Raw genomic sequence first — 15,246 nt, 5'->3', positions numbered from 1 at the left:
TTAAACCTGTGATCTGTCATAGCACACACACAAAAAAATCCCTTTATCTCTCTGAGTGTATCTACACAGAGTAAAGATGCATTATTTTTTCTATCATGGAGACAAAGCTCAGAGGCCCGACGGCCTCAGGAGTTACCAAGCACCACTTTACTTCCACTTTGATACCTTTGCCATGCTTGTTTCCCAACATCCCTTTAGTCTGACCTATCTAGTTATTTGTTAACTTCTTCAGGAAAGCAGTCAACTCTCACTGTGCATTCATAAAGATCTAGTGCAGCAGGATCCTATCTTCTTTTTTGGGAATTGCTGCAACAACGAGCAGACAGTACACAAAAAGCCAAGTGCTACAGAGAGTGATATCTGGATACTGATCTCTAGGAAGGATAAATACTCCATTGCAACACAAGGAACCTATGGATGTTGCCACACATAGTATTCTGTGATATTAACCTTTTTCTGCAGAAAAGAAATATGCAGGGTATCCCAGGGAGGAAAATCCATCAACACCAACACTAGAGTTTTATCCAAAAGCGCTTTTTTTTTTTTTTTTTTTGCTAAAGAGTAAGTAGCTTAAATTTCTACTGAGTCTCAAAAGCCTAATTTAAGTAGAATTTTTTTTCTTGGGAACATTTTAAGAACAGATTGTGTTTTTCAAAGACTGTTAGGGAAAATGATGGGTTTATACTGATTTCCCAGTGCTAGGAATGCACACAAGAGTCAGTCAATGCCCTGTTATTGACAGGTAACTCTTCTTATCCATCTGTACCACAATAGTCCTGGCACAGATACTTCCAATATCTCATTATCTGCATTTCACATTGTGAATGGATTTGGGACCAGCCCTTGTTAATTCTGCAAAAGTCAGGATCACAGGCAAGGGGACTTGCCTTACCTTGCAAAGCCTCATCTGTTCATCACAGGAGTCTGGAGCACACTGTCTTCCACAGCCACAACAGTTCATCCTACTGGTCAATCAATCAGTACAGTAATCTTTGAGGCTGAACAAACTGCTGAATTTGAACTGAAAGAAAACCGTCTTGGCAGAATTCAAGGAAACAAGACAAAATAAATCACTGTGTCTGCCTTACTGGTCAATTCACATATTACATCCACATACAGATGTGATCAACCAAACTTGTGCTTATGTAATCAACTATGTTTTGCATTGCTCCATCTTTAACGGAGTAAAATTGTAGCAAATTAATTGTGGTGCTGTGCAGAATTACCTGCTGTGAAGAATTACCTGTTTGGTCTTTGAACAAAGTCCATAAAAAACACATAGAAGTTGCTTATCCCATCAAATAGCAATTTGGACCACGCAGCTAGAGCACAGCTGACCTGAGGTAGAAAGTTCACAAGCCACGCAGCTCTGCTTCCAGATTAATCCCTTGCATAGGTTGATATAATGCAAACACGGCTTTCTGGCATGGGCAGGCTTCTTGAAGAGCTGCATCACACATTCCCAGGTGCTCACTAACATTTCCTTAATAAAAGGCTCCATGTAGTTTTCCTTCAGAGCCGGAAAAGTGAAAGCAGCCTGAATCACACTGACAATGCTACTCAGTATACTTAAATGTTCTTAAGTTTTGTAATATGCTAAAATAAAACGACATCTGAACACAGAGTTGGACTGCTTTGAATCTAATAAGCATATAACACAAAAACATGCTATTATTTTAAGGTTGTTAATTACTTCTCTCAAGGCCCATGACAGCTGTTTATAAAATTGGAAACTTTTTTCTTTCTTCTTACTGTTTTCATGCCTTAAATATCAGAACTGATAGCACTAACAATTCTGAAAAATTCATGGGCAGGAAAGCACAATCCCCACCAAGTGGTATAAAAACCTCATCTCTCCCTCCAAAGCTCAATGTAATCTTAACAAGGGATCACAACAGATGTCACACTATAGAAAATACTTGCTCCCATCGAAAACACTTGACAAATAGCTAGGAGAGGTAAAGTGGGAGAAGTGTTAAAAAGTGAGGAACTTGCTGCTGCTTGCAGAAGTATAATGGGTTAGAAATAAATGCTAGCTAGAAATAAAGGAACTGGCTTAATGTAACAGATCAGTCAGTCATTACCATAAGAGAGGTGCCATTGTAATTTTATTTCAAACATAAAAAACAAGTAAAGATCCAAATTTCACTTGGTAAAACTGGGAGCTGTGAAACAGCTGCTATTCAAGATTATTTCTAATAACCCTGTTGAAGCCACTATGCATTAGGGCAAACAGAGGACACGCAGCACACTTAATTTGAAATCCACCCAGCAGGTCTCAGGGATGTTGGGCTAAACCCACAGATGATGAGCTACAGCATTTAAACACAGCTAGCTGCACCTAACACACAAACAGTCATCAGAACAGTTCAAACACCCAAATCATCACAAAGACCTTTGCTTTGGACTGTTTGGTAAGGGCATACTTTACACTGTAAGGAAAAAACACTGTCTTGAAGACATAACACAAGGTTCTGATTACAGGTCATCAGGAGAGCACCTGAAGAGCAGCACAAAGGGATTCCAGCCAGAGAGTCAGCTTCATCAGGGGCCACCTTAAATGCCTCTGTGCAAACTCATGTAGCATGGGGAATAAACAAGAGGAACTAGAGACATGTACACACCTGCAGGGCTACGATTTTACAGGCATCATGGAGACATGGTGGGATGGCTCCTGTGACTGGAGTGTTGGAATGGATGGATACAGGCCCTTTAGGAAGAGCAGGCAGGGGAGACAGGGAGGAGAGGTCGCCCTCTACGTCAACAACCAGCTGGAGCGCCTGGAGCTCTGCCTGGAGATGGATGAGGAGCCAATCAAGAGTTTATGGGTCAGGATTAAAGAGAGAGCAGGGACAGGTGATGTTACAGTGGGGGTCTGCTACTGGCCACCTGACCAGAAAACCTGAGCATATGAGGCCCTCTGTAGACAGGTAGGAGCAGCCTTGTGGTCACAAGCCCTGGTCCTCATGGGGGACTTCAACCACCCTGATATCTGTGGAGGGACAACACAGCAGGGCATAAGGAATCCAGGAAGTTCCTGGAAGGCATTGATGATAACTGCCTTCTCTAAATGATAGAGGAGCCAACATGGAGAGGTGCTGTGCTGGACCTTGCTCTCACCAACAAGGAGGGGCTGGTGGGGAGTGTGAAGCTCCAGCACAGCCTTGGCTGCAGTGACCATGAAATGGTGGAGTTCAAGATCCTTAAGGAGGCAAAGAGGGTGCCCAGCAAATTCGCTACCCTGGACTTCAGGAGAGCAGACTTATGCCTCTTCAGGGATCTGCTTGGTGGAGTAGCACAAGGATAAAGCCCTGGAGGGTAGAGGGGCCCAAGAAAGCTGGTTAATATTCAGGGATCACCTCCTTCAATCTCAGGAACATCCCAACAAAGAGGAAGTCAGGTAAGAATGCCAGGAGACCTCCACAGATGAACAAGGAGCTCCTGGACAAACACAAAAAGAAGCCTACAGAGGGTGGAAGCAAGGACAGGCAGCCTGGGAGGAATACAGAGAAACGGTTTGAGCAGCCAGGGATCAGGTTAGGAAGGCCAAAGCCCTGATAGAATTAAATCTGGCCAGGGACGTCAAAGGCAGCAAGAAAAGCTTCTATAGGTACATCAGTGATAAAAGGAGGACTAGGGCAAAATGTGGGCACTCTCTGGAAGGAAATGGGAGACCTGGTTACCTGGGACGTGGAGAGGGTTGAGGTACTCAATGACCTTTTTGCCTCAGTATTCACCATCAAGTGCTCCAGCCACACTGCCCAAGACACAAAGGCAAAGGCAGGCATTGGGAGAATGAAGAACTGCCCACTGTAGGAGATCAGTTTCGTGACCATCTAAGGAACCTGAAGATGAACAAGTCCATGGGACCTGATGAGATGCATCCACAGATCCTGAGGGAAATGGTGGATGAAGTGGCTCAGCCATTATCCATGGTGTTTGAGAAGTTGTGGCAGTCTGGTGAAGTTCCTGCTGACTGGAAAAGGGGACATGTAACCCCCATTTTTAAAAAGAGATAAAAGGAAAACCTGGAGAACTACAGGCCAGTCTCACCTCTGTGGCTGGCAAGATCATGAAGCAGATCCTCCTGGAAACTATGCTAGAGCACGTGGGAAATAAGGAGGTGATTGGCTTTGCTAAGGGCAAACTGTGCCTGACTAATTTGGTGGCCTTCTACGACAGGATTACAGCATTGGTGGATAAGGGAAGTGCAACTGCCATCATCTACCTGGACTTGTGCAAAGCTTTTGACACTGTCCCACACGACATCCTTGTCTCTAAATTGGAGAGACGTGGATTTGATGGATGGACCACTCGGTGGATAAGGAATTGGCTGGATGGTCGCAAAGAGTTGCTGTCAACAGGTCAATGTCTGAGTGGAGACCAAGTGGTGTTCCTCAGGGCTTGGTATTGGGACCAGTGTTGGTGAGTGGGTCCTGAGAAGACCACAAAGATGATCAGGCGGCTGAAGCACCTCCCTTATGAGGACAGGCTGAGAGAGTTGGGGGTGTTCAGCTGGAGAAGAGAAGGCTCCAGGGAGACCTTAGAGTGACCTTCCAGTACTTAAAGGGGGCTACAGGAAAGAGGGGAGGGACTCATCATCAGGGGGTGCAGGGATAGGACAAGGGCTAATGGCTTTAAAACAAAAGAGGGTAGATTTAGATTAGATATAAGGAAGAAATTCTCCCCTGTGAGGGTGGTGAGGCCCTGGCACAGGTTGCCCAGAGCAGCTGCGGCTGCCCCCTCCCTGGCAGGGTTCAAGGCCAGGTTGGACGGGGCTTTGGGCAACCTGGGCTAGTGGAAGGTGTCCCTGCCCATGGCAGGGGGTTGGATCTTTATGGTCCCTTCCAACCCAAAGCATTCTATGATTCTAAAGGAAACTGCTCTATCACCATGCTTCAAATTAAGAATAGTCCAACATTTGCTCATTCTATAGGAATTTGTTCTAGGAAAGGGCTCAAACTGCAACAAGGTTTGAGAGCAAAGTGGGTTCTTCTGTCTTCTCTATCAGACACAAAACCACCATTCCCTTGAAATGAGCTGTATGGAGCATACCAGCTGTGGAGCTAAACTTTGGTACTTCCAGTTGATCTCCAACATCAGCGGAGCCATACATATTATTGAGTTAAGCAATTTAAGAGAAACTCTGCATCTTGAGGATGAAAAACTGCAAAGGTATTAAACGGCTCCTCAGTGGTGCCTGCAGCATGGTCCCACACCCACAGCAGGTTTTGTTTTTTAACTGACTGCCATTACTCTCACTCATAAATCATTCTTCAATTAAAAAACGTTTTCATTAATAACAAACCTCCTGTGCCTACACTCTGGCCTATTTACACTAAAACTATTAAACCACAGTGTCATGTGCCAACTATAAGCACCAACAGCTTTTTTCCAGGCCTATAAGCGGTTTGTGCTATTGTAAAAGCACAGTTCCAAGTAAGCACCTGATCACTCCTAGAAACACCGGGCACCCACAGGGAATCATCTTGGCAGGAATGTGCCATCCAGAGCCAGTAGGACAAAGAGGATTGTAAAACATGACAGCAAACCAAGAAAATTCAGTCCCAGTCATTCAGCTGGGAAGTCACCAAGTTAACTGCTGGACTTGCTAAGCTCTTCCCCCTCATGATCCTTCACCACAAAGCTTTCCAGTCAGCATCCTTGCCTTCAGAAACAGGACCACCACTGGCTCTGTCTCTTGGTTTCAGAACGCAAACTGGAAGACCAGCACCTAAAAAGCTGCTTTCTACAGAAATTGCCATTCACTTCCCCCATACTTTTTCTTACCATTTTAGGTTCAAACAACACTCAAGTCCCAAGAGTTTACCTCTGTCTCTTGCCTTAAACTGTACCTAAGCATTGATACACAACATTGTGATTCAGTCCTCCTGACAAAGAGATTCAAGCTGTATCTCAGACATTCAGACATTAGCATGTCTTCAGATAAGAGAGTGACTGTCAGGGCCCCAAACTACACAGTATTTCCTTGTTACAAGCCCCACTCAAGCACAAAAGAACCTCCACTTGCAGCAGTACTGCTTCCTGTGAACTTGAAATAAGAAGCCTGTGTGTCTCCCTTAAACTGACAGTTGATTAGAGCTAATGAAACATTAGAGTGGCAGTCGCTCTTTGGTATTTTTAAAGAAATATTTATACTCCAAGGGCTTGACCCTGCCCTAAGAGATGACTCAGAGACAGTAACAATACTATTTTATACAAGACAAAGCTGAATAAATGTGTCCCAGATCACACACTGCAAAGCTCTCAACCTACGAACAACTTTAATTGGAAGTTAAAAATGGAATTGGCTTGCTATTTTGTATGATTTACATTTAATATTTCAGATCAACGGCTTTGCATAATCCCCTGGAGAACAGTGTAATAAACACTTCTGAACAAAAACATATGGTGCCTCAGTCATCATATACCAAGCTGTGCCAGCACATTTCAGCCCTCACCCTACCCCATCTCTACCCCACCACCTCAAGTCACTCTTTTGCTTCACAGGACCCCTTCCTCCTCTTGTCCCTTAAGCTGCAGCCTACCTAAATTTCAGTCATGCCCATATTATGTTATTTTGTAATAATAATACATGTGTGGCTTAGTTCACTGTTCTAAGGGCCCTCTCCTTTCCCACCTCTTACTCACCTGAACTATTAGCAACAATACCCCTGCCTGGAGGCTCTGAGCACACCCTGTCCAACTGTGCGGGCTATCAGAAGCGAAGCACAGCTAATTTAACTACAAGAACCGTGCAGCAGTCTGAAACCATCAAAACTGCAGTAACATCAAACATTTTATTGTTCACCAACGCACTAAAGGACAACATAAATTTTTCAGCCAGCACCACAACTTCCCCTCCCATCACAGCGATCAGGCAGAAAAGCCTGCCCTCTAGTTTGTAATGTGGCATTAGCAGCATGCCAACATTATATCCCTTAATTTCCTATCAGTTTGATTAGTGTCCAATAACCATCACTGTGAAAGTTACACAGGAGCTTGGGGTTTTGGGGCAGCTGGTTTCGTTTTTTAATGTTAAATCAGAGGTATTACTAGGCCCTGTTTTACATAGCAAAACCCAGGTAGGTAGTATTTTGTTTTGTTTCAAATATACTGTAAAGACTGTTGAAAGTTCATGTACATTAACCAATGTTAGGGTATGAGAAAAAATTCCCGTTAACAACATGATCACCAACATCACCATTTTCTCTGGAGACTTCCTACTCAGTGCTAGCAGTTAATAAATGAGTGAAGTCAGGCATCCCTAACCACAAACCAGAGCTGATCACCTTTCATAGGCTGGGCACCCACCACATGGTTCTGCAGACATTTGAAAAAAACAGAGGTGAGAAGTAGTACAGGAGAATAAAACTAAACTGATTGAGAAGTCACTGATTTTTCCCTCCTCAATTCCCCCCACCGCCTTTACTATTTATAGTCTTGGAAAACATTCCAGAAAATTTCTGCTATGATCTCAGTCTCAAGATATTTGCTCACTGCTAGGTACAATTGCTTGCCTTAGCGGAACAGCCCGATTGCCAACCTATACAAACACACGACGGGCCACTAAGTGAAAGGCCAGGTTGAAGTACTGAGTGGCTTATTCAGACCAAGTTTTCCCAATTTTGCCTTTTAAACAACAGTTGTCTCAAATCCATTCCTAGTAATTAAATGAACAAACTTAGTAGCACTTTAAGGTATCATTACAAATTTTACATCATCATTTTATAGAAAATAAAAATCAAAGCAACAATACTGATCTCTCCACAATTTTTATCATTTTCCCGATTTGTACATGTGGTGGGTTAACCCTGGCTGGACATCAGGTGCCCACCAAAGCTGTTCCACCACTCCCCTCCTCAGCTGCACAGGGGAGAATATAATGAAAGGCCTGACAGGGAGATCACCCAGCAATTAACATCGTGGGCAAAACAGACTTGACTTGCAGAAATTAGTTTTATTACCAATCGAATTAGCACAGGGTAATAAGCAGAAAAAACTAAATTTTAACACACCTCCCACGCACCCACCCCTCCCTTCTTCCCGGCCTCAACTTCACTCCTGATTTCTCACCCTCCTCCCCCCCAGCAGCACAGGGGGATGGGCAATGGGGGCTGTGGTCAGTTCATCACCCTCTGATGTCTCTGCCGCTCCTTCCTCCTCAGGGGAAGCCCCCTCACACTCTTCCCCTGCCCCAACGTGGGGTCATTCCCTCCAGGAACTTCTCCAGTCTGAGTTCTTCCCACACACGGGCTGCAGCTCTTCACAGACTGCCCCAGCGTGGGTCTCCACTGCTGGGGTGGGCAACAGACTGCACCCCCGTTAACCTCCCCGGGCTGCAGGTGGGTGTCTGCTCCCCCGTGGAGCTCCCTGGGCGCAGGGCACAGCTGCCTCCCCACGGGCTGCCCCACGGGCTGCAGGGGAACCTCTGCCCCGGGCCTGGAGCACCTCCTGCCCCTCCTCCTGCACTCACTTGGGCTCTGCAGGGCTGTTTCTCTCACATATTCTCGCTCCTCTCTCCCAGCTGCTGTTGCCTGGCAGTTTTTTCCCCCCCACTTCTTAAATCTGTCATCCCAGAGTTGCTGCCACCATCACTGATGGCCTTGGCCAGCGGCGGGTCCATCCTGGAGCCGGCTGGCATTGACTCTGTCAGACATGGGGGAAGCTTCCAGCAGCTTCTCACAGAAGCCACCCCTGTAGCCCCCCACTACCAAAACCTTGCCAGGCAAACCCAATACAGTACAGTATTATTTAAACTCTAAAACAATCACAATGGCCATTAAACAAAAAATTAACATTAAAATTAGCTTTGACATTAACAGGAACATTAGATATATGAGTGGAAACTCAACCTAGAGAGACCACAACAAAGCTCTTGAAATACAACAAACCTCAGTATTGGTAAAGCACAACAGGAGCCCCAGCAGGATATCTACTCCATGTAGACTCTATATTGTACGGCTGCAGTTTCTTGTTCTTCCTAGTCATGGTGTAATTCTACCGCTTGACTGGTTTTACTGCACCATTTACCAGAGTGGTTGTTTCAACTCCCAAGCACAGGCAACACAAACCCCAGTACATGACTGTTAAAGTGCAGACACTCACCTCTTTGCTCAAGAACACAATTGTGGATCAAAGCATTATCTTCAAAGATGCTCCAACGGATGGATTAAAGTTCAGTTCATTGCACCCAAATGCTGAGACATTATTGTGCCTATACTCATAGCACAGGTCAGACTTCAGATTTTTGTAACTAAATGATTATAATGAGCAATTCCCCGTTATTCCTAGGAAATTAATTTAGTATCTAGGGATTCTGGTACATGAAACATAAAATAGATGTAGCACAAGACCCAGCTATGAAAGCATGACAGCTTCGTCCATTTATTCTCCACTACAAATGGAGTAAAAAAAAGCCACTGTGCAGTGCTATAGCTGATCTCTTTGTTGTAAGCTGTGCTATACATGAGCAATATTGAAGAGATTATCCAAAAACTGTTCAGCACACGTGCTTGTTTACCGGATCTTGTATTGCAGTGTAATTCTTTATTAAAAGGCAGTATTTGTTCTACAATGTACAGTTCATAGACTGGAGAACAGGAAGCCAACATGCCAACGTACAAACTATATTTGTATTTCAAGTACTATGAGACCGTTCACCAGTTTTCTGGCAGCAACCTGACAATGGACTTCCGGAGGAGAAAAGTTAACATTTCAGAAACAAAATGCAAAAAACTGATTTGCATTAGTGTGACATGGTATATATGCCTGTGCACACCTGGGACCAGGGTGGAGATGAAAGGAATAAGATCTGGGAACACATTCCTCAAGCCACTAGGCATGGATAACTGATTTTTGTCTCCTTTATGGATAAGTTTTACCATGGACAAATGCAGCACCAAAACCATTCCAAGCCCTATATTAAGCAAAACACTTCCTAAAAAGGCTCAAATAATACAGCAAACAGGAAAACTCAACAGAACGACCTAAAGAACAACGGCCTAAGAGCAATCATCAGCGTTAGGAAAGTTCTACGCATTGCTGGAACCTTAGGAAAATGTTTTATCTACAGACCAAAAAGCTTGCTAACAACAGCACAACAGTGCAATGAAATTCAGGTTATCCTACAACACAAAAATGTCACTGTGCTTTAGCTACAGCCATTTTCTACACACAACCAAGGAAAAAAGAAAACAATCAACATAGTGTATCATTTCACAGTGTACAAGTTAATATTTATGAAGAGAAACAAATTTTCCATGTGATCACTCTTGTGTTTGCTTCATAAAGGATGTTTGAGGATGGCTACAGCTTGTTTTCTCTTGCTTGTTTCTCTACTAGCCACTAGACTGGCTTATGGCTGTTACTGATATTACCGCAGAAAACCCAACTACATCCTTTAGAAATTATCAAAGGAGATACATAAATGAAGACATCTAAAAAAACCAGGCTATGCCATTTCCTTCGCATCATCAGGATTAACTGTAGAAAAGTGGAAAGATGAGCAATGCAGTAATACAATAATCCTCCCAAAAGGAAACTAAAGATTGCATTTTACACTGTAATAAAAAAATTACATTTGAAAACAAAAAAACCCTTTGTATTTCACGTTAGAGACATCACCTGAGTTTCTAACCAAATCTGGTTTTGCAATTACTTATAACCTCAGAAATATATTATTTATGTCTGTCCTGCTGTGCCAGTTTTGGCTGGGGTAGAGTTAATTTTCTTCACAGTAGCCAGTATGGGGCTGTGGTTTGGTTCTGTACTAGAAACATTAATAATTTAATATTTTAACTAGCAGTTTAATTACTCAAAAGTGTAATGCTTGCTTCATGCCAATATTATTTTCAGAGCAAGCCAGAAAAATACTAGGAATGGCAAAAATAGCTACAGGATTTTCTCAAACATATGTAATTATTTCATTCTAATTCCATGTGAAGACCTCCTCAGCTCGACCTAATAGAGGCTGGCTAAAGAACAACCTCCATCAGCATTAGAGAAAACACTGGTACACATTCAAGATGAGCACAAGTCTTATTTCCTAAGCAGAGTTGAGGCATCAGCCTCATCTTTGTACATGTGTATTATACATTTTGAAGAACAGTTTTCCTTCAGCTCACAAAAATTTGATTTACAGTCTGTAGGATCAGATGATGATGATCTTCGTTCTAGTCCTGTTTGCCTTCCCGCCACTGTCGAGAACCCTCATTCCACGCTACATATACAAAGAGAGCAAGTACCACGTGAACAGTAACTACAGCAACTATGGCAGCATAAAAATAGCTGTCTCTGTCGGACATTCCTAAGGTACCTGAGAAAATAAAGAAAATAAAGAGTATTAGTTATTAAGAACACTGAAACGGCAAACCAGGATTCTTCCTATAGGCCAAAGTTACATTTATCAAAAGACTGAGCTCAGGAAGATTCATAGGAAAGAATTCACCATGTCAATTACAGACCTTGAAACTATTTCTGGACTAAAGTAACACTGCAATTGTTCAATATTTACATTAAAATACCCTGGTTTTGAAGTCGACAGCTTGTCAACAGAATGTTCTAGAACATTCACTTTTTCTGTTGCTATCTTCCAGCACCAAATTAACCCAAACTGTCCTTTTTTCATAAGTGTAATTCTCTTTGTGGGGCAGGAAAATGAGGGGAGGGGGGGATAATGATATAATTTATTTGCCACTACAACAGGATACAATGGTAGAACAACAATTCAGAGAACTTCAACCTTCTATATTTAGACCGTAAAACAATAATTCTTGACCAGTTAAGATACATGAATGCATCTCACATGAAATAAGCCTTTAAATATCAGAAGACTGAATACCAAAATGTCATTTCTCTTCATTCATTTTAAAAAAAAAAACAAAACCCAGAAAACAATGAAACGAAAACACACACATGACACCACACCAAAACCACCACCCTCCAAACACAAACCCAATCCTATCAGTGCTGACAGATCTTGCCATTAACTGACACAGCAAAGTGCTACACCTCCGGTAAAAAATGCTAAAAAGAATCTTGAATTTTATTTATCAAGTTTCCAGTTTCAGCCTTCAGAACTACACACAGCAGTATACACCAAAGGAGAATCATCTTGGAGCAACTCATATATTCACAAATGGCTCTTAAAAGCATCTTCTTTTTCCCTCCCTCCTCCCAGATTTTGAAGGAGATAACTTCCTAATGCTGCAAGAGAAAAGTATCAAAGCCTTGCAGAATCAAGGTTAGAATGGGGCTGGTTGTTAGCAGTTTGACAGAGCTACTTTTTTGTTGTTCTTTAATTAAAATAAAGCTCTACAAGCAACCACATTCAATATCTGAAACTGGGTGTATGACTTAACTAGTTTACACTTACAAATGCAGGCATGTTTTACAAAGCAAGAAATAAACCCAGTAAACAACATTATTCTGTCTTGAATACGCAATTAGTTTGCACCACCTGCAGGAAACATCGTTAATGATTCTGATAAAAGTCTGGTGCAGGGTGGTGTTAGATACCCTTTTAAGTAAGGGGAACAATGCACCTGTATGCTAGCTAAACCACTGTACAGCAAACAGCAAATATTAGATTGCAGATGACAACGCAGGGAAGGATGCATCAACCATTTATATAATTTTCTGTTCTAATTAGACAGCACAAGGTCTTAAGTTTGCACAAGGAAACAAATATTCAAAATGGGAAGGAGAACAAAGATGCTTTTAGAGCATTGTGCTTTTCCTCTTTTTTGTAACAGTAATGCTAATTGGCAGAAACAAAATTACCTTCAAATATATAAGCCTTTGATGAAAAATATAGCCCAACAGGTAATGTAATCATTAGAGCTGTGAAGAATAGAAGTGTTCTTAAAGTTGATGTTAATGAACCCTCATTTCTGAAATAAATAAGAGAAGTTACACAGAGAACAAAGTCACAGTATATATGCCTGAAACAGGACATGAACTTGTCCTAAACAGAAGCCAATTACTTTTCAAGAACTGAGTACGTGTATCATTTGGAAGCTATAAAAGAGTTGGGAGTATGCATTTGTTGGCTGCAACAGAAAAATCAGAGTATTCAAAAAGATCTAACGATTCTGCCAGTGAAAGCTCACAAACAAGATGAAAAACAGACTTCAGATTTTTTTCCCTGTTATTGCTCTGCAAGCATTAACAACATAGGGGGTTTACATTAATAAGTTTATCATCATATTATGTAATTATTAAATATATACTATTAGATACTTATGCACTTGTCATATGACAGTACTGTGCATTAAAACTTGCCAAGTTCCCTTTTAAAAAAAAAAAATAACTACAAGTGTAGGAAAATGACAAATCCTGCAGGGTAGGTTACAGAGGGAAGTACACAGAATGATTTTAACAGCTTACTGTTGGAAGTGAAGTTCCTTTTTATCAGATATTGTTCCTCTATTTGAAATGATTTCTCAGTTTCCACGGAGGGAGTTGGAATAACCGTAGCAATAATCAGAACACCAAAGCATTAATAACCTTTTTGCATTCACAGACCTAAAGCTAGAAGACCTTGAGCAAGAGAATCACAATGAAGGATTATGCACTTGATAAGGTCTCCCCGAACTTGATCTGCTGGAACAGGTTTTGTATCTACAAAACACCACATACAGCTCATTTTTGTGCGTGCTTCCACCAGCTTTCACTCACTCTGCTTGGCTGACTACATTATGTTATGCTGAAGTAAACATGTAAGCCAAGCAATACCCCTTTGACTTTCAACAACTACTGAATTCAATGGCACGTGTCCTTAAGGCTTCAAAACACAAATATGCATAAAAACCAATTCAAGTCAGGGATACATAATTCTTAAAACTTCCAGGCACCTCCACAGCAATTTCTGTATACGTAGTTTCAAAAAGTTCTATCAAGACAAATTTGTGCCATAGTATATTGCTTGAAAACACATTTTATCCTTGACGTGCCTTCGGAAAAATAAGTGGAAATGGGAAAAAAAAATAAATCTCATGATCTGACAGTCATCAAAAGACTGTGACATGCAGCCACACACAGCTTTTCCACTAAAGCCAGCAGCACTTCTTGTTGATCATGTACTGCCATACATTTAGATAGCATATTCAGTAGCTTGGAAAAAAAAGGCATTTGGAAACTTTGCCTTTACTTCGTTTCACGATCTGTCGGGGTAGAAAGCATAGAACCATTCAAACTTTTCCTACGGAAACTTGAAACTATTCTCTATGTAACACCTACCCATAGAAGACTAAGATGACCTCCCGCTTATTACCGAAGTTCAATACTGCACTGTTGACAAATACCTTTCTTACACGGACATATTTTCATCACTTCTCTAAGCAGCAAAAACAAGTATTTGCGTATAACCTCAGCGCTAACACGGAGCTTTTAACTGCAGACCGGCCTCCGCGCTCGGGTTTCGGGGTTGCCCAGGGTTACACAGCGCGGCCAAGGCAAACCCGGGGCCTCCTCCACTGTCTCCGGCTCCCCAACAGTGCGGGACGGGCAGACACCCATCCCCGGCTGACCCCCGGGGTGCTGCACCACCATCACCACCCCCCCAGGCTGCCGGTACCAGGCGCCATCCCGCCCGCCGCGGCCTACAGACCCCCCTTCCCCCGGCCAGGCTGCGGCCCGCCGCCAGGCCCCGCCACCCCGCAGGGAGCGTGTCCCTCCCGCCGCCAGGCCCTTCCCCTCCCCTCGACTCGACTTACTGCCTGAAGTCGGGCACGGGGCCCGCGCCCAGCGCCGCCTCGCCGTAGCGCTCCATGGCCGCCGCTCACGGCCCCGCTCTCCGCGGCTCCCGCTCCGCCGGAAGCCGGCCGGGCGCATGCGCAGGGCGGCAGCGCCGCCGTCTCCATAGCAACCGCGGGGCGGCCGCGGCCTAGGGCCGGGCGGTGGGCGCCGCGCCCGGCCAGGCCTGAGGGCGCGGGGAGGTGGCGGGCGGCGGCCCTCGGCTGGGCCCCCGGCTGCAGCCAGTTGTGCTTGGGCAGTGCTGTCTCCAACTACCCCGCGCTGGCCCACCGCCCGCTTGAAACTGTAGAGCAACCCGTGCTGCTTAGGAGCGCCTTCCCTGAGGGCGATGGCAATGCCCGTGCGTGGCACAACTGCAGTCAGGCGCGCCCACGCTTCAGTGGCTTGGGTGAAGGGCAAGGCTTTCCAGCAAATGGCAGTGGTCTCGGAGCCAAAAACTGAGATGTTACTGAGACATTTTGATGAACTCGGTGGTACAAAACACTACAA

The 15,246-nt window shown here is 43.7% G+C and overlaps 1 protein-coding gene across 2 annotated transcripts; it reads right to left on the bottom strand.

Annotated features, from left to right (window-relative positions):
• Positions 1 to 9,362: 9,362 nt before the first annotated feature.
• VMA21 (vacuolar ATPase assembly factor VMA21) lies at positions 9,363 to 14,830 on the bottom strand. Of its 2 annotated transcripts, none has more exons than XM_074915419.1 (3): positions 14,721 to 14,773; positions 12,784 to 12,893; positions 9,363 to 11,317 (listed from the first exon to the last, which is right to left on the bottom strand). In XM_074915419.1, the coding sequence occupies exons 1-3, from the start codon at positions 14,771 to 14,773 to the stop codon at positions 11,175 to 11,177; spliced, it is 306 nt and encodes a 101-aa protein (XP_074771520.1). In that variant the 3' UTR covers positions 9,363 to 11,174. The 2 variants fall into 2 exon arrangements, with proteins under 2 accessions (XP_074771520.1, XP_074771519.1); XM_074915418.1 differs by having other exon boundaries at positions 9,366 to 11,317; positions 14,718 to 14,830.
• Between the last annotated feature and the right edge of the window lie 416 nt (positions 14,831 to 15,246).

This window comes from Athene noctua, chromosome 11 (genome assembly GCF_965140245.1).
Source record: "Athene noctua chromosome 11, bAthNoc1.hap1.1, whole genome shotgun sequence".
Taxonomy (NCBI): Eukaryota; Metazoa; Chordata; class Aves; order Strigiformes; family Strigidae; genus Athene; species Athene noctua.
This window is presented reverse-complemented; position numbering and strand designations above follow the sequence as displayed.

Coding starts and splice junctions, on each gene's coding strand:
- VMA21 (XM_074915418.1), bottom strand. CDS start 14,773: ATGGAGCGCTACGGCGAGGCGGCGCTGGGCGCGGGCCCCGTGCCCGAC. Junction 12,894..14,717: donor CCCGTGCCCGACTTCAGGCA/GTAAGTCGAGTC, acceptor TATTTATTTCAG/AAATGAGGGTTCATTAACAT. Junction 11,318..12,783: donor AAAGGCTTATATATTTGAAG/GTAATTTTGTTT, acceptor TTATTTTCTCAG/GTACCTTAGGAATGTCCGAC.